At 40.9% G+C, this 25,545-nt stretch overlaps 1 protein-coding gene across 3 annotated transcripts in view; it reads right to left on the reverse strand.

The window, feature by feature from the left end:
• Positions 1 to 2,961: 2,961 nt before the first annotated feature.
• Positions 2,962 to 25,545, reverse strand: part of Morc3 (MORC family CW-type zinc finger 3) — a 50,018-nt gene continuing 27,434 nt past the window's right edge. For all 3 annotated transcript variants that reach the window (XM_010636580.3, XM_033768092.1, XM_019209355.2), the window contains 8 exons: positions 18,855 to 18,959; positions 16,272 to 16,394; positions 16,091 to 16,165; positions 14,429 to 14,474; positions 13,290 to 13,456; positions 9,575 to 10,469; positions 7,899 to 8,056; positions 2,962 to 4,206 (listed from right to left, as the gene is read on the reverse strand). In XM_010636580.3, the coding sequence (XP_010634882.1) occupies positions 4,053 to 4,206; positions 7,899 to 8,056; positions 9,575 to 10,469; positions 13,290 to 13,456; positions 14,429 to 14,474; positions 16,091 to 16,165; positions 16,272 to 16,394; positions 18,855 to 18,959 (1,723 nt within the window). In that variant the 3' untranslated portion in view covers positions 2,962 to 4,052. The remainder of the gene's footprint in view (positions 4,207 to 7,898; positions 8,057 to 9,574; positions 10,470 to 13,289; positions 13,457 to 14,428; positions 14,475 to 16,090; positions 16,166 to 16,271; positions 16,395 to 18,854; positions 18,960 to 25,545) is intronic.

The raw sequence follows: 25,545 nt of genomic DNA on the forward strand, positions 1-25,545 counted from the left end.
CCGAGGCTTGCTGTGGGCGGTGCAGAGGCTGGGCCAGCATCCCCCGGGATTGGTAGGAATCAGGGCGGCTTCCTCCTGGCTCACTCACTGATTCCTACAGACCCACCCACTGGTGGAAAAAATGGATGAGTTCATCAGCTCTTCGGTTGTCATTTCCTTGGTTTTCTTTCAGCATTCATCTGCTGGACGTTAGACCCAATGGTGAGTGAAGCTAAGTCAGACTGACCTTTGGGAATTTCATCTCCCTGGTCTTCCTACAGACACCTGGGGAAACACCTCTGAGATCCCGAGATGGCCAGAATGTTTCACAGGTGCAGCGACCCGCTGAGCACTCGCCCCACAAAGGTGCGGCCTGGTCTCTGCAGTTTCAAATGTCAGTCAAGCAGGGTCCATTCCCTGGTGAGCGAGTTAGTAAAAAGGTGCAAGGTGGTGGGGGGAGGAACAGGGCGCTGGGGTTGAGGTCTTTGGGATGTCACTGAAACTTGGATGTAAAGTGGCTTTGAAACTGCCTTCAGGCGATTCCATTTTGGACGAGCAGTGCTGAGCCCCGACTTTAGAAAGTGGAGTTTCACTAAAGACCGGCGGCCAAAGGTGGGCACAGGGGCACACGAAGGAGCAGAGCATGGGAAAGGACGATGGGACGGCGACCCCCACCCGAGGCCTGTGGGTGTGAATCTAGTGTTTCCATGGCAACTTCAAGTCCCATTCTAAATGAACTGGAACCCCGATGACAGGATTCAGTCCTGGAGCTTCCTGGACAAGTAAACACCATGTCCTTGCACAGATTTCCATCAAGGGTGGACATGTTATCTTTTCTTGTTCCTGAGACAGGTCTCTCGGTGTAGCCCAGGCCCTGAACTCTTGATCCTGCCTCAGCATCCTGAATGCTGGGATTACAGGAATGAGCCACCACACCCAGCTGATCTCTATTTCTGACTCTGAAAATGAGAGAACAGGTGCAGCTCTGCCTGTCACTTCTACTGTTCAGAGTGAATGTCACATCATTCTATGAACTCCAAATCCCAATGGTGTCACAGCCAGTTCCCATTCTGTCGCCACAGACCTCTCTCCCGGAAGTTATCAGCCGAGTCACAGAGACCCCCCACAACATGAAACAGCACACATGAACAGTCTGATACTTTACCTCAAGGAAGCAAAGAGTCACAAAGGGAGTTGTTACCTATTTAACAACATAAAATTATAAATCCCAGTTATTTCAGCCCTGGCTCACATCACAGTAGAAAACAGAGGCCATAGCTTTCACAGGAACCCCATGGGGGATTAAGGTTAATGCAAGTACTTCATGAATATAAACAGCATTCTATTTTATGAAGTCAAGTTCTGGATATTTACAAAGATACCTATTCCTAGACAGGAGCCAGATTGGAATGAAAGTTCCCCCCACCCCCGCACTTGGATTTGAACTTTGAGACAGGGTTGGCTAAATTGCCCAGTTTGTGATCCTCATGCCTCAGCCTCCCAGAGTGCTGGGATTACAGGCATGAAACCATACCCAGCTGAAAGTTTTTCTAAATCACGATTAAACTTACCATGTATCTTATTACCATGACAGTAAGTCCTAGTTTGCAAGAAATCCTTCTGTGGTTCTACAAGTCTACTGATTTACAGAGCAAAAAATGACCCCAGAGGCTGTTAATTGTGCCCCTCTTCAGCTGAAAAGGTGCATCTGCTCACAGCACTCTTGACGAGTAGATGTGTGGGAAATGAAGCTGTAATTCATACTCCAGCTCTGTAATGAATTCATTCTCCCTGAGTCCACTCAACAGCTTCACCTGTATTAAAGTGTTTACCCAAATCTCCTTTGGTCTGGACTTTCTTCCTACAGGGCCACTGTAGGAAAATAACTCTCTGACTAAGAAATTGAATTCTGAAAGCTATAAACGTATTTATTTTTTCTTTTATACCAACCAGACATTGATGACATTCTTTTAGTGAGCTGTAGCTCAATATCCAAAAGACAAACAGAAGGACACAAGCCCATTTGTGAGCTAGTGCAAAAGGTCACTCAACCTGCGTGGAGTTAGTTTCTCAAATGGGTGCTGGGTGGTGGTCAGGGCTGTATGAATGCAAACTCTGGAAGTTCTTCACAGTGGTAGGACAAAGAATCCAAGAGAAATGAGTGCAGAAAGAACACAATACAGAACACATAAAAAACTCAAATTACATCAATAAAACATGAAAATACATCCAACTCAAGACAAACAAATGCAAAGTGTCATTTTATAGCTACTGAAATAATACATATACTGCCAAAGTTAACACTGTCCTGTCAAGTTTCTTGTTAGCCATACTTTGTCTGTTTTAATATTTTAATGAGTGAAATGTAAGTGGTTCTAAAGACCCTGCTTAACAAGCAAAAGTTTCTCTTACGAATCTTATGGTTAATTTTCCCATTAAGCCAGATAACAGCCATATAAAGTTTATTTTTGCCAGAATACAGAAGCTGACCAAGCAGAAGGGGAAACGTCAAGTTCCCAAAAGAACCACTTAATCACAAGCCTTCTGTGACTACAGGTGCTCAAGTTAGGCAGTTTCTCCAGATGAAATAATTCATACAAAGCGAAGAACACACATCCTCTCTCCCTCAGTATTAAGGAAACAGTCTGCAAAATATAACTTGTGATAACATAGTAACAGCAGCTCAACATGAGAATTTCACAGATAGAATACTTTAAAGTTAATATTGAATTATTTAAAAGCATCTAAAGAGTTAACCATCATATATTTTTATTACAAGTTATTTTAAAATTTGGGCAGTTACAATTGTGTCAGAAACCCAACTTCATACCAAAAATACACTTTCACTTACTGTCACATGAATAAAAACCATCTCCATTTATTTTCCCCTTCCAGGTTATTATACAGTAAAAATTCAATATTATATATGAGGTACATGTAATTAAACAAACATATAAAATGAGTATGTATTGAATTTTCAAAAACAAAAGTAAAAATAAATAGCAATGATAAACCTTTGGAAAAAATAATGCATATTTTAGTTGTGGAAAATATGATTCTTACTATATACAGTCAATATATTTAATAGAAAGCCATCTCTTCAGGATTGCACAAACATGGAACCAATAAAGCCTATTTCCTAGAATGTAATACTATATAATCCTCGGCTCCTCAACTCCAGGGTATCTACACTCAGGTCTGTGGTATAATAGAAGTACAAACTGCTGTTTGAGAAAGATTGTCTTCCTCGATTCACATTAATCTGGAGTAATCCTACAAAAGGCTATACAGGAAATTTCACAAAAAGAAATATTAAATAATTATAGTGCCCACTCTAGGCTGAATATACAGCCGAAAATGGGCTTCAAAGTAAGCTTGGTGATCATTTAATAATTTCAATACTTTATACTAAAGATCATTCCATTTCTTTGTTCTATAAAAACACTTTGTGTTTAAGTTTGTTGGCAATCTCAGCACAAGAATAATCCTGGCAAAATGGAGTCTGTTTTTGCTCACCATATTTTAAATATTTCAGGACAAAGGAACTTAATAGAAAAAAAAAAATAATGCTCAACTCCCTCAGAAGTACATACTTATCAGAGGTGTTATTATTTTAAAATCCTATTTCAATTCCTTTCAAAGAAAATCAAAGGTAGTAGTAGGCGTTTTTATTTGTATTATGGAATAGCCATCAGTTTAGAGGAAAAATACTTTTTTGAGCACCAGAAAAAATTGCACCAAATTTAGGAACAACTTGAAAAGCTCCTGGTGAAAAACACTTAAGTACTTTAGAGCAATAAAAAAATATGTGTGGGCTTAATCACAAATATTTACATTCAAAACAGTCATAAGTCAGCCACTGTGCTGCTCAATAACAACAATTCAAAGGTATTTCCAAAGGCATAACAATATGTCCACAGCATTTGTGACCACGCTTGAATGCATAGAATACAGTAAAGATTAGTGCTCTGCAGTCTGCTGTCTACCTTACCTATCAAACAAAACTTTACATTTGGAAAGCTGTACACACAAAGGAAGTGGGCATGTTTCTATTATTCCACACAAAACCTACTTTATGTGCTACTGATCTCACTCATTTGTTCCACAACCTGTCCTAAGATCTCGTCAACCACATCAACATCGTAATTCACTTGCTGAAGATCAAGATCAGGCACGATCATAGTCAACAGCTGTCCCACATTAACTCGAAGAGACCGAAGCTTGAGGCTGCAAATACAAATAGAAAATCTAATCAGGAGCATTATAATACAGATTACTATTCATGTGGAACTTAAAATTGGTAGTGAGGGCTGGGGATGTGCCTGCCTGGCAAGTGCAAGGTCCCAAACTCAATCCCTGGTACCCAAAAAAAAAAAAAAAAAAGATAGTGAAAATATTAAAATTTAATCTCCAGCTATACTGGGACCAAGATATCTTGATTCTGTTACTAACAAGTTATTTGAAATTCACAAAAACATTAATACTTCTTGGACCTAGGTTTGTTTCTCTGTTTGCAGTAATGGGGATGGAACTCAGGACCTTGTGCTTACCATGCAGGCGCAGTACCACTGAGCTACATCCCTGGCCCTAAAATTACATCTCTGTAGAATAGAGTTGAACAAAAAGAAAAGGAAAACTCCCCCTGGAGAACTGGACAGTGAATTTAATAACTTATACCATCCATCAGATACTAGCCTAAGTTGAAATAGCATGTTTCACAAATCTAGTGGTGTGGTCTGATTCTTACATATTCTATTAATTTGCAAACTAGAGAAAAATACGTAAACCAGAGGGTATGATTTACAATTGAGTCTTATTATCACCTGGAAAATAGCCACACGCTAGTGAAAACAATGGTCTAAGAATGAAGAGTGAATCTCTTTGAATTCCTCCTCCCCTTAGGGGAAAACTATTCCCCTAAAACATGTGTAGGAGAGGTTCCGCCACCAGCCTTGCAAGCACAAGGACCCGAGTTCGATCCCCGGTACCAAAAAAAAAAAAAAATATGTGTAAGAGAAAAACAGTTCTGTGGTCAAATAAACCTGTAAAATTCTGTGTAAAATAATGATAAACAAGCTTTTGAAATTATAGGACTTCTCTGAACCTATTACACGCTCCAGTTCACTGACCACCCATTTCACCATGAATTTAGAAAACTGTGTGTTGCTGAAACACTGGGAAACCCTGGCTGAAGACAATCACTCCTTTCACGTTCACAAATGTCAACATTCTAGGCTTAAAAGGAAATTCCAGAGCGGGCAGTATAGCTCAGTTGTACAGCAGTTGCCTGACATATTTGAGGTCTTGGATTTGACTCCCAAGACTGCTTCAAAAAGAAAAAAAGTAGTAGTCAAGCCTAAAACTGTAAGGCAATCTTTGCTTGACTACGACAGACACCGAAAATGCTGGAATTGTTCTTGTTCTCCACACACCCCACAATATGTCATGTCCGTATTGAATTCAGATACTGATTTTTCTAGGATGGCAATCTCTGAAGCTGTTATAATGTGCATCCATAGGTTGACAATTTAGGAAAATGTCATTTTGAGTATGTTGGTTTTATGAGCCTTTACAATAAGACCCCACTGGTCCACTGATAAAACTATACATCACTCCCACGTCAGCCATTTTTTTCTCCATACTTTCCACTCATGGCCAGTCAAAGGTTCATAGTTGAAATTGTTTGTGGCTGTTTTCCAGAACATATTAACCAATCTACACTATGTCATCCCTCTACCACAAACAAGATCTTTATCCTAGGAGAAAAGCAGACAAATGACTAGTACCCCTTACCCACTCTCTCCCATAAGTCTTTGATTGTCCCTGTTACTTCCTGCTATTTACTGAACATGTTAGATCCCCATTTTCAGTGTCAAGTCTGTCCGAGAAAAACAATGCTAGCTCTAAACTGAATCTTATATATTCGCAGCCACAACAAAAGGTTAAAGAAAAATGAATCTGATTTTAGTAGTATATTTTATTTAAACCAGTGTAGCCAAAGTATTCTTTTCTAATATAATCACAGTGGCCAACATCTGTACTCCCAGCACTTTCAGGGCTGAAGCAGGATACCTAGAGTTCGAGGCCAGCATGGGCTACCTACTGAATTCAAGGCCAGCCCGAACTACCTGACAAGACCTCATCTCAAAGATCAGAACTTCTTAAATAGTGTATTGCACGTCTTTTATTCTCTTTCACATGAGAGCTTCAGAAGTCAGTTTGTATTTTGTATGTGAAGTAAACCTCAATTCAGACTAGCCATACTTCAGGCGTCAGCACCACATGTGGCTAGTGGCCGCCAAACACAGACCCTAAGACTACCAGTTACTCCAAGTTTAATGTGTAAGAGAATCATCTGAAGGCTTGTTCAAAAATTTCTAATTCAGTATGTGGCAGGAAGCTCCACCTCTCTAAGTCATACAGGTGCTTAGAGAACCGGCTCCTCATTTTTAGGTCAAGACTTTTCTTGAGCCTCTGGCCTCCATACTTACAAAGTATCTTTAGGCAGTATGATAAAACACACCTGAGTACTGCTGCCGAGCGCCACCAACAGAAAGGCAGGCTAATCGCTTCTCGGCCTTTTGGCTAAGATCAAGTGTAGAAAGGCAGGCTAGTTAACTATCACAGTGTGTTCTCATCTACCCTACTTGTGGCTCTGGTTCTTCCCCATACTCAAAGACCATGAGAAGTTATGTTTTGAACTGACTCAGAACATCAAGGTGGTCACAATAGCTCATAAAAAAGGGACTTACAGAACTTCTCCAGAAAGGGGCCAGAATGATGGGTTAAGAGTATTACAAGAGAGAAGAAAGATGTGAGGGAGATTAGTGGCAGGTTGTCTTTATCGTAATAAATTTGATTTAAGCATACACCTATTTTTCTATCACTTCTTGTTCATTCACTGCTCTCTTCCATTTCCATGAAAAGATTTCATGACATCCACTGAAAAGCTAAAGGATAAAGTAATCACTAAGGGAAAGGGAGGCTGGAGACAGGACTGTTTCTCAACAAGAGGCTGCGACTGCACCACCAACTCTACCACCCCCTCAACTTCTGCACAGCAAGCTAAACAAGTCCAAGCCCAGCTTACAGCTTACTGAGAGGATCATCATTCATTCAGTTTTCTTGTTTTAATGGGACTTGCTAATGTTGTTACCTGTACTGAGGACATTTACTTTTCTGGAGTACTAGGGATTGAACCTGCACTTAGCTACATCTGCAGAGTTTTAAATTTTTTTATTTTTAGGCAGGTGTCCTTACATCACTAAGTTGCTCAGGCTGGACTCACAGTCCTCCTGTCTCAGCTCCCCAGAGTGCTGGGATTATAGGTGTGCACCCCCATACCTGAGGGTCATTTTTAGTAATTTTGTGATTTCCCAAAAGATTAGGACACATATAGAGTGAAACAAGGATACATTTCCATAAAGAAATATGCCAAGAAGGCAAATGAGGTTGAAAGAGTAAGTTTCTCTGTCTCTCTCTCCTTTCCTTCCCTCAGACAAGGGGTCTTGCTTTGTAGTTCAGGCTGGCCTCAAACTCATGGTGACTCTCCTGTCTCAGTCTCCTGAGTGCTACAATTACAAGCATGCACCCATGCCCAGCCAAAACCATGTTTCAGTAAGAGCCTCCTGTCCTACGCATGCCCAGATTCACCCCATTGAGGATGTAGCTCAATTTTCACTTTCCCAAAAAACAACCCAAACCAGTCTTTATCCCTGCTAACTTCTTTCACTTAATTTCAACCTGAACTGTAGAGATGTGACAGCATACTGATATGTTACTTCTTTTGAATCTCTCTGAAATGCTGAGTTCATGGGGATTCCTAATAGAATAAACATGGACTGCCGATAGCTGACCAACAGATACAATGCCTGTGCTCACCAAAACTGCAGCCCAGAAAGCGCATCCCTGAGCATTACCTTTCACCATCCAAGTAGTTTATAGACTCCTCAACATTACTTGAAGTCGAAACATCTGCTCCTAACTGTTGCCTTGTAGATTTTAACTGTTCAATTTCTGTTTTGAGTTGTTCAAACTGGGAACGCATATGTGTTTTCTCCGTTTCCAATAAAGCAACCTGACAAAAAATATAAATGGCTTTTATGATTGTAAAATTCCAAAATATTGTCAAAGTACAAATTTAAGCTAAGAAACACAGAAAACTAGTGTGATAAAAATGACCATCAAAAAAGCACTAATACACACATACTCCAGTAGTTTTTCTATAAAGTGTCATTTGTTTAACATCACTTCTATGTATTTTACAGTGAGAGAAAATGTTAAGTGCCACCTAACCAAAAGTAAGTGGTACCCAGAAATGGAACCATAAGACCCTAAAGACCAAGTTATGCTGGTATTACAATGGCTTTCTTTTCTTTTTTTTTGGGGGGTGCTTTTTGAGACATGGTCTCACTACACAGTTGAGACTGACCTGGAACTCACTATGTAGCCCAGGCTGGTCTCGGTCTTGCAGCGATCCTCCTGCCTCAGCCTCCCGAGTGCTGGGATTACAGGCATGTGCCACCAAGCCCGGTATTCTTTTCTTTTCTTTAAGACAGGGTCTCATGTAGTTCACACTGGTCCTGAACTCACTATGTAGCCAGGTTTGGCCTTGAACTTCATGGATCCTCCTACCTCAGCCTCCCAAGTGCTGGGATTACAGACATGTACCCATGCCCAGCTGGCTTTCATTTCTTACACACTCAACATTAACGTATAATAGTGAGTGTATACTGAATTCTGTGTATTTTGCATCTAGTTCCTGAGCTAAATCACATGATGACTGTTTTAACAATATTCCCAGGCAGAGGCAGTACAGCAGCATACTAATATGGTTTCCAAACTCTCTTAGCAAGGAAAGTCTTTCAAAAACCACATAAAAAATAATGTACATATGTATAGTACATAAAAAGGAGCTTCCTGAACTTGAAGTAGGGTACATGCACAGGTTACTAGTCATCTGACAGCTACTCTCCTTCCTACTCCTTGAAAGGCCCCTGAATAGCACCTTCATTTCCCAGCAAGGCAGCTGCAAGCCAGGTGCCTCAGTTCTGACAGATGAAGCCCAAGCAGATCCGACGAGGAGCCTCCCCGCTTTTCCTTCTTGCAGCCTGGAACATGGCTGTGATGCTCGGGCCTGAGAGCGCACCCTGAGAAGCAAAGTGACAACGCAGAAGCAGTCTGCGCCCCTTGTAGCTGTGGAACTGCCATGGTACTCGCGGTGATAGCCTAGCCAACCCAACATGGGCTTCATCTCTAAAATGAAGACCCAGCATCTCCCTCATGGAGCTACTCAAAGGTGCTGCAATAACAGATACAAATTTGACTATGCTGCGTAAAAGGGGCGAGAGACACAGGCATTGTCAACAGGACAATTATCACTGTACAGCACTATGCTGTGCACACTTCCCACTATGTTCCAGCAATCGCCTGAAGATACAATAAGAACCGAAAATGCCCTCCATTATCCACTGTCCCCCAGGAGATCCATGGCCCATTAAGAACTAATGGCTTCATCCAATCTTCAGAATTATTACGACGTGGAAGAATTTCAACCCAGCGCCTGGCAGCTCCAGAGGGCACTCCTGTGACTCACCTCAGTTTTATACTGGTCCCTCTCCACAGTGCATTTGTGCAGCTGTCTGAACACATCATCGAGCTGCACAGCCATTTCATCCACATCCCTTTTATTCTCGAGATGACAACACTGACTGCATTCAGCCTTTACATGTTGCAAAGCACTACAATGAGTTTTCAGCCTTTCTATTTCTTCCAAAGCCTGCTGATACTGAGAGACTATATGGTCTGGACTTTCAGATTTGCCATTAATACTTTCAAGTAAAAACACAGCATCAGTTTCAGTAGACTGATGGCAAGTTTCCTTCTTGACATATTTGTCGTTCATTTCTAGGATCTTCTCTTGTAATACTTTGATCTGGTCTGTAAACACGTGACACTGTCTCTTATAGCTGTCCTTCTCTTGACTGACCAGGAGGAGTTCGTTCCTCAGTACTTTTAACTGACAGCCAACAGTCTCTGCAGACTTGTCAAAGGTTTCTTGTATCATGGTGTCCTGCATCTTTGCATCGGCATCTAAAGAGATGGGCAGCCTCGCTTTATCATTCCTTGCATCTATATCATCTTCCATAGTTTCTTCCTTTTTAACAATTAAACTGGGAGCTTCCGTCTGGGTGGCCGCAGCAGTGCCTTGGTCACACCTGGGTGAGGGACTTGTGGAATTGGTCTGACCACAAGGCTCAGCATAGTCCACAATCTCAACCTGAATGCCGCTTTGTTTAATGTGACTCTGTTCCGGTTTGACTTCAACATCAAGATCTATGGCAGGTTTAGGAGTACTGCTTTCTTCTAAAATGATGACATCTTCATCATCATCATCATCATTTTTAACAGAATTTTCAAACATTTGATTACTCAGTCTCCGATTCTTTGCATTCAAAATTGAGGAACGAGTAGAAAATCTCCGTTTCAGGCTGGAAAAAATGTTATGTATAAAATATAAGATTATCAAATATAGATATGAACAAAATGCATGACCTTCAAGTGATCTTTTTAACAAATGCCCTGTTACAACAATTTTACAATTATCTTGAAATCTTAAGAACTGCCTGTGCTCATTTTCAAAAGTGTACAGGGCCGTGGATTTAGCTCAGTGGTGCCGCCACCTGCTTCACAAGCGCAAAGTCCTGAGTTCAATCCCCAGTACCAAGAAAAAAAAAAGGAAGTGTACAGAACTGAACTAACAGCTGAGGTGAAGTACTGGGTCCACATACTGCTATCCATGTGTCTCCCTGCAGATGCGCTACAGGCCTTACAAGAAATACACCAGACCCTTGCTTGGGTACCCTGAAGAATGCCAAGGCCATTTTCATTTGTCAACATTCATGATCAGAGGTAAGCCATGAAGCAAACCAGCATTATTCTCTATCATTTCACATGAAACAAGCTTCCCTGAACTAAGCCTTGCCTTGTTCTCTTCATTTACATGGTGCCCTGTAAATTCATCACTCTTCCCACCTGGTAGGCTCTCCAAACCTTGCATGTTGGACCTGCTGGATCTCAAGGAGGAGCCTCCTTTCCTGGATTACTCTCTCGTGCAGACACGATAGCACCACCTCCACCCTGAGAAAGGGTCCCAGGAACTTGACAGATGAAAATGTCTTTATACCCCTCTCAAGGTTACTGCTTGTCTGGCTGTTCCACTGTCTTGCAGGTTGGAAATTACTTTCTCACAAATTTAAAAGGACCATTTTATTTTCATCTATTACTGAGTGTTTCTGCCCTTCCTGATCCTTAGCAGGTACACTGTAGTTTTCCTTTCTGGGAAAAACAACAACAAAAAAATCTCCTTATCCTTCATGATCAACAATATCAAGATGACACCTCGGAGATTAAGTCTTTTTCCAGACACCATGCTCTATACTTAATGAAAATGAGATTTGCTTCTGGTGTTACTTCCTCCCCTCCAGACCATTCTTTTTGATTTCCTACACTGAAACTCCCTTATATTCAAACACTGGCCTCCTGTACTGACACTTGGTATTTTCTCTACCTCCTATTTATCTTTTAAGAGATTTGTTTACTCAACATTTACCCTACTTCTGCCAGGTGTGGTGGTGCACGCCTATAATCCCAACACTCAGGAGGAGACTGAGGCAGGAAGATGTGTGTTTGAGACTAGCCTGGGCTACATAATGAGTTCCAGGTCAGTCTCAGCTAGATAGTGAGACACTGTCTCAAAAATCCAAACAAACAAACATTTACCCTATTTCTTCCCAAAGAATTTCACACTTTTTCTTCTCCTTTTGACCTAATGTGAAGATCACACATGTGGCTTCTGTGAAACTGACTGGAAGAACTGGTGGCTAGGCTTAGAATCGGAATGGGCTAACACTGTCAAAACAGACAGCTTCTCTCTGGAAACAGTGGAAACAGAGAGGCAAAGAAGGGCTGACTGTCCACCACTGAGTATTCAATCTTCCTGCTGACACAGCTCACAGGCTTCATGAGCTTTAAAAACTACTCCAGAAAGTCAATTTGCTCATCTGTTTCTTCTTTAGAGAGAGAATCTTTTTTTTCTATGTCTTGTACTCTGAATAGTACAAGTTACTTTCCTATTTTACCTATCAAGTTAATTCCTACCTTTCCTAAGACTCAGGTTAAGCACCACCTTTCCACTGAACATTGGCTTTATGAACTGGAGAATTAAATACAGATTTTAAATATTCTCTTCCTCCATTTTGATGGCAGACAACTTCTAAGATAAATTCTTATCTTGTGCCTGTAAGCTCAGATTCATTTTTACGTAGAAAACCCAAGAATACTAAGGGGATCAATACAAAACAAAACCACACAAATTATTAAGTAGCAATCCAGCTTGAAAAGAGTTCCTAAAACACAGGTTATGAAGAACAAACATTAAAACACACCCTCCTTAAGTTCAATCTGCAGTAAGGCAGTTAGTCATTCCTAGCCTTCCATGAGGTCAAGAATCACTTTTTGAGAATTTGAGGAAGACCATAACACAACTCGGAAAGTCTGGCCCCACCATCTGAGAAGCTTCTTTGAATAGTTTCATGTGCAGTGCGCCTGGTCCATGAGGGCCCAGACATCACGCCCACTCCCACGCTCCGGCCTGAGAGAGGGGCAACACACCTAGCAGGGACCAAGCTAAAGGCCACTTCAGGACAGGCGCTCTTTGGCCATCCAGGTCAAGAGGGTGGACTACAATTCGTGCATCACTAGTGTATTTCTTCTCCCCTCCTCCTCTATCCTCTCATCCAACTATACCAGGATCCCACAGTATGCCACGGGCTATGTTAAGAACTTCTGGGTAGCACTTGACATTATTATTGTACTGTTAAACGCTTCATGTTTTTCTTTATTTAAGTACTGGTCATTTTAAAAGCAGTAATTTTCATACTATAAAGAAGTTTCAAGGAGGTATCAGGTTGATCAAATCCCACAAGGAATACAATTAGTTTTTTTCTCCCCGCTCTTTCTCTTTTTGAGACCAGGTTGGGTTTGAATTCCTGGACTCAAGGGACCATCCTGGATCAGCCTTCTCAGTGGCTGATAGTACACTTACTAGTGCACAACACCATGCCTAGTAATGGGTAACATTTTTTTACCCTAATTAAAGTAGGAAGCAGGCCCAAAGTGGGAAAAAGTTTAGACAATAAAGCAAAGTAATCCTCTTACATTCATGTAAACTGTGATTTCCTAGAGCTGCATTATTGTCCTAGAAGTGTCACATAAAGGCACAAATGGAAAAGCACACCTCTGCCACTAACCTGTTGTTCTCAGGATCAGACTGGGGTGAAACACGATGATTATTTAGAAGTCGTGTTGGGTAAGAATTTGCTACTTCTGAAAGATGTGCTCTTGAAACACTGTCCTTTGCAGGAGAAAAGCTCTGACTTGGCATGGAAGTTGTCCTATGCAACAGCTCGGCATTGATCTGTTGGAGGAGAAAAGCAGATCTTAAAGGAGTTATTTTAATGTGATGTGACCCAAACACAAAATATGATCTTCAGAAGACACCAAGACCTCCCCTCAACATGTAAATTCCTTGTGGGCCGGGGATTTAGCTCAGTGGCACTGCTCCTGCCTTGAAAATGCAAGGTCCTGAGTTCGATCCCCGGTACCAAAAGAAAAATACATAAATTCCTTGTGCTAACCAGGAGCCAAATCCAGCCAACAAATGAGCTCAGAATGGCCTTACATTTTTAAAGAATGCAAACAAAACAAATACCCCACAGGGACAGCAAAGATTTCATATGTACTCTATGGTGACCCCATACTAAAGAACCAAGTAAGACAGAATGAAAACACACTGTTCTAAGAGAAAGAAATTAGACAATAAGCCCACTACTCTTTTCCTTAGCCCACTTCATCTGTTCTCACCTCAAACCCTCAGTTCAGTGTAATTACACACACATACACACACACACACACCGTACAGCAGACTGTCACTTCTCACAGAAGACATGCACTACTTATTCATATTCATGTACTCAGCCAAAGCTCCTTGATGCCACTAAGCACTGAGCAAATTGGAAGGCCAAGAACAGTAGTCAACAAAAGGGGAAGAAAAAGACCCTGGTTCTGGCCAGGTCAGCAACAGTGTGACCTTAAGTGTCCTGTGACACTTCCCACTGCCTGTGTTAACAGGAGTGTTAAAGGACTGTTTGCCCTTCTTCAGACAATGCCCACTGAACAGTGCGACTAAACCAACTGAATGAGGGTGTTGGGTTAGAAGTTAGGGTTGAAAAAGAGGACGGGGGTGGGGTGTACCAAAAAAGCAAATGTCAAGTGAATTAACGAGATCCCTTTCCTCTATTATATAAACCCAAAACTTTAAATTTCAATATGGATTAAACTAAGTGCTACCAAGAATAGGATACAGGGATAAAATGGAAAGCTTACTTACCCGAGGGATCACTTCTGGGTGTTTGATCCTAAATTTTTCCTTGTTGCTTTAAAAGAAAGATGAAAAATGAATATTTTACATCTGTCTCATTATTACATCTAAATCCTATTTTCCAAAGACATATTTACTTCATTACCAAATTACTCTGACACATACATACGCTGACCTCTGCTTCAATTTCATAATTAGTGGTAATACCTTGGAAGAGGGAATATTATCTACCTTTTAAAAACAGAATCTCAGAGATATTCCTTGTTTTTGGATAGTAAGAACCAATACATTGAAAACGGCCATATTTCCAAAATTGTTACACAGATTCAATGCAATCCCAATCAAAATTCCAACAGCATATCTCACAGAATTAGAAAAAACAATCCTAAAATTCATTTGAACCAGAACAGACCTAGAATAGCAAAGCAATTCTGAGCAACAAAGGCAAGGCAAGGGCATCACAATCCCTGACCTGAAATTATATTACAAAGCTACAGTGATAAAAACAGCATGGTACAAGCTTGACATTTATAGCTCAATGGATGGACCTTGAGACCAAACTCCTTTTCTTTGGATACTGGGGATTGAACTTAGGACCTTGTGCTTGTGAGCAGGCTTCATCACCACTGAGTTAAATCCCTGGCCTGAGACCAAACTCTTGAGTGAAATAAATCAGACACACATATTTAAACCACTGTTTTCCCTGGTGTGAGAAACCAAAAGTGGAAATAAGGACTAAAATGTATAACAAATATTGGGAAATACGAAGGGAAGCAAGGGAAGAAAGGGAAAAAGGAAGGAAGGGACATGGAAAAAAAGAAATAGAAAGAAAAACTGGAACAAAGCTTTTATACATAGGTAGGGGAAGGAAGAATGGGAAAAAAGAGGCACGACTTAAAACAAAACAAACAAACAAACAAACAAACAAACAAAAAAACCCAGCATCTCAGAACACCTTAAAATCTTCCTGAAGTTTTCAATCTCCCTAGGCCTCAACTGCAGGCACTTCAACTAGTTATCACACAGCTCTCTCTCTGCATCCAGTACCTCCACTGAAAGGAATTACAGGATAGTGTGCTGCACAGCAAAACCATGGGGACCGTCCTCAGTGAACCTGGCCTTCTCTGTCCAGTGTGTCAGCCTAATGTTGCCCCAGGTTATCCACCCATACCCACTTTCCATTACTCCCATTCACACATCTACTCTGGTCAAGCGGACTGAATCACTGTCCCCTGTATACTCATCTTACCCGACCTGTTATCCATTAAATGACCACAAAAATCACCTGTATGATGTCTCCTGCTCCATCTCTGCCTTCCTCTCCACTGGCCAGAAGCAAACTCGCCTCCTGAGCTTGCCTACAATTCATGATTGTACTTCTACAACTTCTAATTAGTACTTTATACACCTCACCTGCTAAGAATGGACACTCCAAAGAGGAGCACTCACTTATATTTCATCTGTACAGGGCTCAACACGATCAACTACCTATGATCTTAGACAGGATAGTAATAACATCAAATGATCACACAGCAGATAACAGACTTAAAGTCAACCTTATTTATGCCACTTCATAACCTTTGTAAGTGTACACTAGTGTACTAGCTCTGTCTTGGGAGAATCATCAATCACAAGGCTGAGACATTATTGTTCATGATTTGCAACACTCACTTCTTTTTGTAGGTTTTTTCATATGTGGGATGTACCAAATCTTCATCTTCAGGTTCTTCGGGAACGTCACAATTTCTAGACAAAAAAAGCACACGGCAATAACATATCACCAGCGCCATTTCAGCCATCTTGAATAGTACTTTCTGCCTTTCCAAAAAGGGTACTACCAACTATATGGTACCTGAACTGTGGGTCAGGGTTATTGGAGCAATACCATTTTTCTGGAAGTTGTTCTATCCCATCTGGTAATTTTCGCCACTTTAGGCAAGAATCACACTGAACCCATGTCTGATCAGGACGTTTCCTGTAAGACAAAAGCAAGATATTATCATAGATAATATGAATCTAATTCATCAGATTTTCTAAATCATTCCAACCACAGGATGCCTGATTATTTTATTCACTTCCTGAAAATTCTGTGACATGACTGTTTTTGTTGTATGTCAATTTGAACTTTAAAGAACAACCATATTGGCTACCTTCAAATAGTTAAAGGTCACAGGTCAATTTGAACAAAGCAATTCAAATGTCTTATTAAATGTCACATTAAATTTTTCTAGGTTAATGGCTAATTTTAAAATATTACAAATATCTTGCTCTGCAAGTTACTGTAAGTTAGCACCTATTAAGTTTAATCTATATTTATAAGCACAATAAGAACAGAAAAATAGGAGAAATCATACTGTAATTATACTAAAATTAGAAATATTTGAGGGGGAGATTGAAGTATTATTTTGTAAACATGTGTTTGAAATAGATGACCCCTGGGCTGGGGATTTAGCTCAGTGGTTCCACCACCTGCCTCACAAGTGGAAGGTCCCGAGTTTGATCCCCGAAACCAAAATTAAAATAAAATAGATGAACCCTGCTCACACTTCATATAATGGACTTGAGACACAGTACACAAATTCACCTGTCACAAGGAGATGGAAGGGCTCAGGAGCAGGTGGTATCCAGGGGCAGAGGCGGTGACAAGAAAACAGGCCAGGAAAGCCTGCTCAACAGTCTAGGCCAAATCGAGCGTGGTGGTGCACGCCTGTAATCCCAGCACTCGGGAGGCTGAGACAGGAGGATCGCTGTGAGTTCGAGACCAGCCTGGGCTACACAGTGAGTTCCAGGGTCAGTCTCAACTACATAGTGAGACCCTGTCTCAAAAAACCAAAAATAAATAAATAAATAAATAAACAAAGAAACAAAGAAACAAACCAAAAAACAGTCTAGGCCAAATTACACAGCCCAGCCACCTCCTGGACAATAGTGCAGGGGTGAGAGGCCAACTCTGGTGAGTAAAACCCCAGCCCTCGTTTTGCTCCCATACCTGTTCCCAGCTGTGGCCCTCATGGAAAGGGCTCACTGGTCCATGTTTTATCTTCCAGAACCCTCAAGGTACAATAAAAATACAGTCCTTCTTTTTCTTCTTTTTGTTTTTTGAGACAGGGTCTCACTACATAGTTGAGACTGACCTGGGACTCACTATGTAGCCCAGGCTGGTTTCAAACTCACAGCGATCCTAATGCCTCAGCCTCCCGAGTGCTGGGATTACAGGTGTGCGCCACCACGCCTGGCTTAGAATTCTTAATTGACATGTTAGCCATCAGCATTCTGGATGTGCCATCTCACCGCCTGCTGACTTCATTTTGTTGCTGTTACTGTTTTTTGAGACAGGGTCTCACTACTAGTTGAGACTGACCTAGAACTCACTATGTAGTCCAGGCTAGTCTTGAACTCACAGCAATTCTCCTGCCTCAGCCTCCTGAATGCTGGGATTATAGGCATGTGCCACCACACCTGGCAAAATGCAGTCCTTCTTTTCTGAGGGGGCTAGGAGAGAAAGACAGCAGTGCTCTGGCTGATCTCTAGGGAAAGCAACGATACTGGCCTACAGGTGGGCGCCAGTGCCTAATATAACTTCTTTCTCAATTTTAATTGTATAGTTTTATTCTTACTTTCTATTATAGCATATTTCTGAATAACCAAAATTTGTACTTTCTAAATTTCATGTGTAACATCTGTTCTCTTTTAAAAAATTGGGCTGGAAGCTAGATGTGCATGTCTGTAATCTCAGCACTTGGGAAGGTGAGACAGGAGGACTGCCATAAGTTTGAGGCCAGCCTGGAATCCATAATGAGTTCAAGGCTAGCCTGAACTACATAGCAAGACCCTGTCTCAAAAAGTAAAGGAAAAAAGAGAAGGGCTGGGCATGGTGGCATACACCTGTAGTCACCACCCTCAGGAAGCCAAGAAGGAGGCCTACAATTCAAGGCCAGCCTGACTATACAGTCAGCCATTGTCCCAAAAAAAAAAAGCAACAAATTGGCCTGAGGGTATGTAATGTAACTCAGTGGTAGTGTGCACTTACCATGCCCAAGGACCTAAGGTTTGATCCACAGCACCAAAAGGGATAAAAATGCATCTATATGTTTATATGAAAGTTCAAAATAATCTAGAAATTTGTATTTTTAAAAATACCTTGTTTCAAGAAATTATCATTATCAATTTTCTCAATCTTGGAAGAAATTTTCCACACTTCTAAAAGTACAATATGTAGATGGCTATTCAGGAAAGAAGGAGGCTTTCCAATGAGATGATTTTTCTTATTTTTCACTGTACCTCAGCTATCCCGTCGTACCATTCACACGGACACCACTCAGTTACTATGGACAGGACTGTTACTGTGTGTGCTGCGTGTTGCTACTGTTTGTCAGGTCCACAGTGTTTAATTCTTTTGACTGATAAGATGATAACTATTTCTAAATACACTTACTGTATGTCTTCAACTGGCAAATTTAGAGGATATTCTGCATTCTTCTTCACTTTCATTTCATTCCAGTAATCATTCAGTTTTTCTCCTAGTGCTGTAATTGTAAGCCTTAAAAAAGAATAAAATCAATTCAAGGACAAACAAGATAAAAAGTTTTTTCAAACACTGAGAAAATCCACTAAGAAGTTTTTTTCAGGGTGGACAATTGAACTCAGGGTTCCCAGGCACACTAAGGAGGTGTTCTGCCATTGAGCTACCTCCCCAGCCCTCTGGGATGACTAAATGGCAGTGTGAATGACATTCAAAGTAATGCCAATTTTCTATAGGGACCATTGTATAGGGGTACAGTTCAGTGGCAGAGCGCTTACACATGAGGCCCTAGGTTTGATCTCTAGTACGCCACTTATACAAATCTATAATTCAACATAAAAAAAATAACAGTATGCTGGCCCTCTGATAAAAAAGTATGCTATAGGGCAATTCATGGGAAAGCTAGAAGTTCCCTGTGTTTCAACCCCATCTGATAAATGTGTAGCTTCAGTTCACATTAGAACTCAATCTTGTAGCTTAGCAGATGATCATTACTACCGAACATACTTCAAAACAGCTTAAGTCTGCCAGGCGTGGTGGCGCAAGCTTGTAATCCCAGAACTTGGGAGGCTGAGGCAGGAGGATCACTGTGATCTTGAGACCAGTCTGGGCTATGTAATGACTTCCACAGCAGTCTCAACTACACAATGAGACCCCACCTCAAAAAAAAAAAAAAAAAAAGCTAAAGTCCAAAAATCAAGACTTTCACTTTCCCCACAATAAGAAATGTAGGGCCAGGGATTTGGCTCAGTGGTTCTGCTGCCTGCCTCTCAAGCGCAAGGGCCTGAGTTCAATACCTGGTACCAAATAAATAAATAAGAAATGTAAACTAAGTAATTAAGGCCACAATTGCATAATTGCTTATTAATTAGTTCAGCACCTATTGCGCCAGGAATAGTTTCACAGAACACTCGATGCAGGCACTGTAACTACGAATTTAAACAAAAAGCCTTTACAAGCCTTTACATGCCAGGACTCCTGTATCCTGGCAGGTTAGTCCTCTGCGGGGGTAGCTATCACCTGCAACTTGTCCTCGCTCAACTCCCACTTATTTCAGTATCCCCCCAGGCAGGGCCAGTAGTGTCAGTGTCTAAAGACTCACTTCCTCCCTTCTTTCTCACCTCTACTCAACCCAGGAGACTGTCCCTAGCGCTGCTGAGAATCAATCCACCTATGAGCAGAGCTGCACGACTCAGTGTGTGCACCAATACGAGCTTTCTGTACTCAACAGCCCCTCGGTTCAAAATAATCTACAATCTCCACACCTATGGGCCACTTGGGAAATTTTCAACTGCCCTATACCTTGCCAATATATGCTGTTATCTCTCATTTTAGACATGTTTTCCATTTTTGCCCATCATAATCGATACTTTTTGGGTCCTGTTCAAAATCCTTGCCTAATTGGGCTGGGGTATAACTCAGTGGTAAGGCATTTACCTAAACACAGGATACTCAAGAGCTTGGATTTGATCCCTAGCACAGCCAGAAAAAGGAAAAAGCAAACATACATACAAAAAAAAAAAAAAAACATAAAAAACAAAACACAATAACCCAGCTTCACAAAGGGCATGGAAATATTTTTCTGTATTTCCCTCTGCTGTTTTGGTCTTTCTCACTTGGGTGAAAAAGCTCAACTAGAGCTGATCTTAGAGGTAGGAGTAAGGTTCCTTTATCTACACAAAGGCCAAATGACCCTGAATTTTGGAATGACTGGCATTTTCCTGGTACATTCTATCTCTGAGATGAATGGGGTGACTGGGTGTCTAAAGTGGGAGTTTGACTTCTACTTCACTAGATGATCTGTCCTTTATACCAACATCACACTTCATAGTCACTACAGCTTTACAGCAAACTAATATCTAGTAGTGCATAAATCTATTATCTCTGTTGATTGTCAATGTTTGTTACAGTTATCTTTGGTAGTATCTCTGACAGAATTTAGAATATGCCATTAGGATCCATAAACATCTGCTGGGATTTTGCAAAAACTGGAAAATTAAATGATTTAATCACTTTGGAGAAGAATTATTTTATTATACTTGGCCTACTAATTCTCTGATCTAGTGTACATATTTGGTTAAATCTTAAACTTCTCACCACAATGTACTCTCAGTTTTCAGTAGAGGCTTCACATATTTTAATTATTTTGGACCTCTTATATAGTTGATACTGTTAGTTTCATTTTCTTCCTTTCCGATAGTTTACTTTTTCCTTTCCAGTCATTTTCTTGCTTTGTGTTATCTCAGGAAAAGTGGTGAGCATCTGACACGCCCCCATTTTTCGAAGAAAGCTACCAATAAGTCGCCAGTAGACATGATGTTTAGTGTCTTATAAATTCTTCCTGTTTAACACGCCCTTCAATCCATGGTTTTGGTTTTCTGGGGGGGCCACCGGGGACTGAACTCAGGACCTTGCACTTGTGAGGCAGGCACAGTGCCACTGAGCTAAGTCCTCAGCCCCAATCCATGGTTTTTAAGTGTTTGTCTTTAAAAATTATTTTTTTTAAAAAAAAATCACAAAAGGGTACTGAAAGTTTATCAAGCTTTCTTCTGTACCTATGAAGACAACCACAAGTTTTTCTTTTTTTTTTGGTACCGGGATCGAACTCGGGTCCTTGCACTTGCAAGGCAGGCCACCGAACCACTGAGCTAAATCCCCAGCCCTCTAATATTTCTATCAACGTGATGAAGTATGTTTACATCCGAACATGAAAAGCACCACTGCTGTGTTGGGATCCACCCCACTTGGTTGTAACACGATGCCGCCAGCTGGAACCATAAGCAGCATGCGCTAATGGTCCCATGGGCAATGTGGGACAGAATCATCAGTGAGACACGAATTACAGCCCTGTTGCGAACATGGTAATGTATTACCCTTTTACATGTCACTGGATGATATTCACTATTACTTATAATTAAGATTTTATCACCAGGCATGGTGGCGCACGCCTGTAATCCCAGCACTCGGGAGGCTGAGACAGGAGGATCACTGTGAGTTTGAGACCAGCCTGGGCTACATAGTGAGTTCCAGGTCAGTCTCAAAAAAAAAAAAAAAAAAAAAAAGATTCTATCTTTAAAATGAGAGCTATAGAGTAAGTCTCTGTCTCAAACAACCAGAAAACAAAACAAAACAAAGCTTCCCCGACAAATGTCCTTTCTTTGGACGTACTCTTCAGCCCACTACCAAGGTTGTATGGCCTCATAAGACCTTTAAAAGAGTTTTCGTAAGACAGATGCCACTGTTCCTTAACTGTTTGAATTTAATAATGTGGAAGTTTCCTTTCATTGGTCTGTCTTTGAGACAGTCTTGCTACATCACTCAAGCCGATCTCAGTATCGGGGCACCCCTCTGGTCTCAGCCTGAGGAGTGCTGGGATCAGGTGAGAGCTACCACACTCCGCTGTGTGGGGAGTTTCCCAATGCTGACTCAACTTCAAAGTTACGTGTCTGTGTTATATTAAATGGTAAAAAAAATTGTTCCTACTATCCTCTTTAATGCTTTTATGTCTGTAAGACCTGTGCTATCTTCCGTTTCATGTCCTACACTGATGTGTATTTTCTCCCTTTTACTTTAGTCCTGAAAGACACTTACAAACCCTGTTAATCTCACTGAAGTACAAGCTCTCGGCTCCAGCCCGGTCCAGGTTCTGGTACCTGCTGTCACTAGAAGAGAACGACTAGGCTCCCTCCAGCTATCCCTCAGGCCTGCCCTACCCATTAGCAAGCACAGGGTGGCGCCATCAGCAGGGACCAATGGCCAGGCCTTCATTTGCTTTCAATCACTGATTTCTTTCTTTCTTTTTTTTTGGTACCAGGGATCAAATTTGGGACCTTTTGCTTACAAGGCAGGCAGCAGAACCACTGAGCTAAATCCCTGGCTCCAATCACTGACTTTTCTTAAGCTTTACTTTGAAAAAACTTTCATTAACTTCTAAATTATTTTGCAATTTTGAGAGTAATTTTGTATCTCATTTTACAAAATTATAACTACATTACAGAACTTGAAGAAATAGAAATTGCATTTAACCATCTTCTTCCATTTTTGGAATAGTGATCTATTCCAACATAAGTAGTATATACTCTGTCTTTACTTATGACACACTTCTATCACAGAAAATACAGCAGATTTTCAGAGATTAAAACCAGCGAAGTGAAGACCAGCAGCAAAATGCAGACCCTGAGGCTAGAACCGAGATACCAGGAAAATAACTTAAGAGAGAAAAAAGTAGAACTTCAGGAATCAAGAGTGAGCAGACAGGAAAATCAGAAGCCACGAGAAACTCAAGACAGTACAGAGCAAAGAACAAAGCAGTCAGGACCCCAATCCAATCCTGGCTCCCAGAGGCGACCCCGACTCCACCCATACAAGCCTGTCTTCTCAAAGTGCTGCTGGGGATCGAAAAGAAGGCTGGGCACCATGATGACCCAAAAAAATTACACTCAGTAGGATGGAGGGGGAGACAGAATCTAACTAAAGGGATCATTGCAGTCATGAGTTTTCCATTCTAACTTATCCTCAGCCCACAGTATAAAACAGACTGGCAACAAGATAGCTTCAGATCCCTAACCCGGGAAAGCTGGCCTCGAGGACAATAACACAGAGGAAGTATAAGCAGAGAGTTCAAACACCCACTTCATCTGTCTACATGATAATTAACTTTATGAGGTCTTATAAGATATAGGTGAATCTGATGCTGGCAAAATAAAAGAGGGGTGGAGGGGAAAAAAAAGAACTGAAATGTGTTGTGTCCATGTACCAATTCCCTACAATGAATGTGGTCATTATGTACTGCAAACGTGTACTAATAAAAGTTAAAAACATCAACAAAGAAACATCAAAGTTAAACCACTGAACAAATAAACTTAATAGATATCCTTACACTGTTATCCAACAACAATAGAGTATACATTTTTTTCAGTAGCAGAGGGGAATTTTTCTAAAACAGGCCATAATGTAGGCCATACAATATGCTTTAATAAATTCATAAGAACTGAAATAATTCCCTACATACTATAGGATATATTGAAATGAAGCTAGAACTCAACAGCAGAAGCGACAGAAACTCCGCAAACACATGGAGTTAAACAATACATTACTGAATAATCAAGGGATCACAAAAGATAACAGGGAAGAAAAGTTCCTGCCAGGTGTGGTGATGCACACCTGTAATCCCAATACTCAGAAGGCTAAAGAAGGAGGACGGCTGCGTGCTTCAGGTAAGCCTGGGCTACATAGTGAATTCAAGGCCAGCCTGGGCTACCTGGTGAGCCTGTCTCAAAAAACAAAACAAAGGGCCAGGAGTTTAGCTCAGTGGTTTCGCTGCCTGCCTTGCAAGCACAAGGGCCTGAGTTCGCTCATCAGTACCAAAAAAAAAAAAGCAAAACAACAGATTTGACCCAGCCATCCCTCTGCTGGGTATCTTTCCAAAAGAATTAAAAGAATCATACCACAGTGACATAATACACACCCATATTTGTAGCGGCACAGTTTGTAATAGCTAAAACTTGGAAACAGCCCATCTGCCCATCAGTTGGAAACTGGATAAAGAAGATGTGGTTTTTCTATAAGATGGAATACTACTTAACCATAAAGAATGAGAAATTAAATTCATCCATAGGAAAATGGATACATATTGAGGATGTACTCCCAAGTGAAATAAATAAATCACACATATGCAAATACCGAATAGTTTCTCTGGTGTGAAAAACTAAAATAGTACTCAAGATCCTAAAGGGACAATTAGCAATGTGAAATAGGAAGAAAAGGACCAAAGCTGTAGGGACAGTGAGAAGGATAGGGAAAGGGGAATAAGGAAAAAGGAAAAAAATATGAGAAAATGTAAAAATGGAATTAAAGTGTTTGAAGGTGGAGGGTGAGGGGGGGGGGCACAAGGGGAAAAAATGAGAACCAAGACCTGTCACGTAGAGGTACAAGATCCCAACGATGAATGTAACCGTACTGTATCTCTAAAATGTTCCAATAAATTCAATTTAAAATTTAAAAAAAAAAACAGAAGGGGAAAAAGTTCCTAGCATGAAATGGCAATGGAAGTACAACACAACAAAATCTCAAATGGAAAATGCACACATAAACAGAAAAGAATGACTTCAAACAAGTAATCAAATGATGCATCTCAAGGTCCTAGAAAGATAAGAACAATCCAAATCTGAAATAAAGGGAAAGAGATTATAAAGATCAGAGCAGAAACTGATGAAACTAAGACTAAAAAACAATACAAAGGATCAATGCACCAAATGTTTAGTTCTCTGAAAGGATGGGAAGGAGAAGGATGGGGAGTGGAAGGGAAGTAAAAAGGATCCAGATCGGACATGTATATGTATATTCCCCATAGCGAAGGTATTTACTATTTATCACAAACACACACTAACAAAAAACTGAGAAAAAACAAACCCAAAACAAAAGAATGATACATAATTTTTTAAAAAGCAGCAGCGGGCTGGGGATTTAGCTCAGTGGTTCCCTCACCTGCCTTGCAAGCTCAAGGACCAGAGTTCAATCCCCAGTACCAGGGAAAGAAAGAGAGAGAGAAAGAGAGAGAGAGAGCAGCAGCAGCAGCTGGTGAGAAAAAGAGGGAGGGGGAGGG

The sequence above is a fragment of the Fukomys damarensis genome, unplaced genomic scaffold (assembly GCF_012274545.1).
Source record: "Fukomys damarensis isolate Sample0158 unplaced genomic scaffold, DMR_v1.0_HiC HiC_scaffold_24, whole genome shotgun sequence".
Taxonomy (NCBI): Eukaryota; Metazoa; Chordata; class Mammalia; order Rodentia; family Bathyergidae; genus Fukomys; species Fukomys damarensis.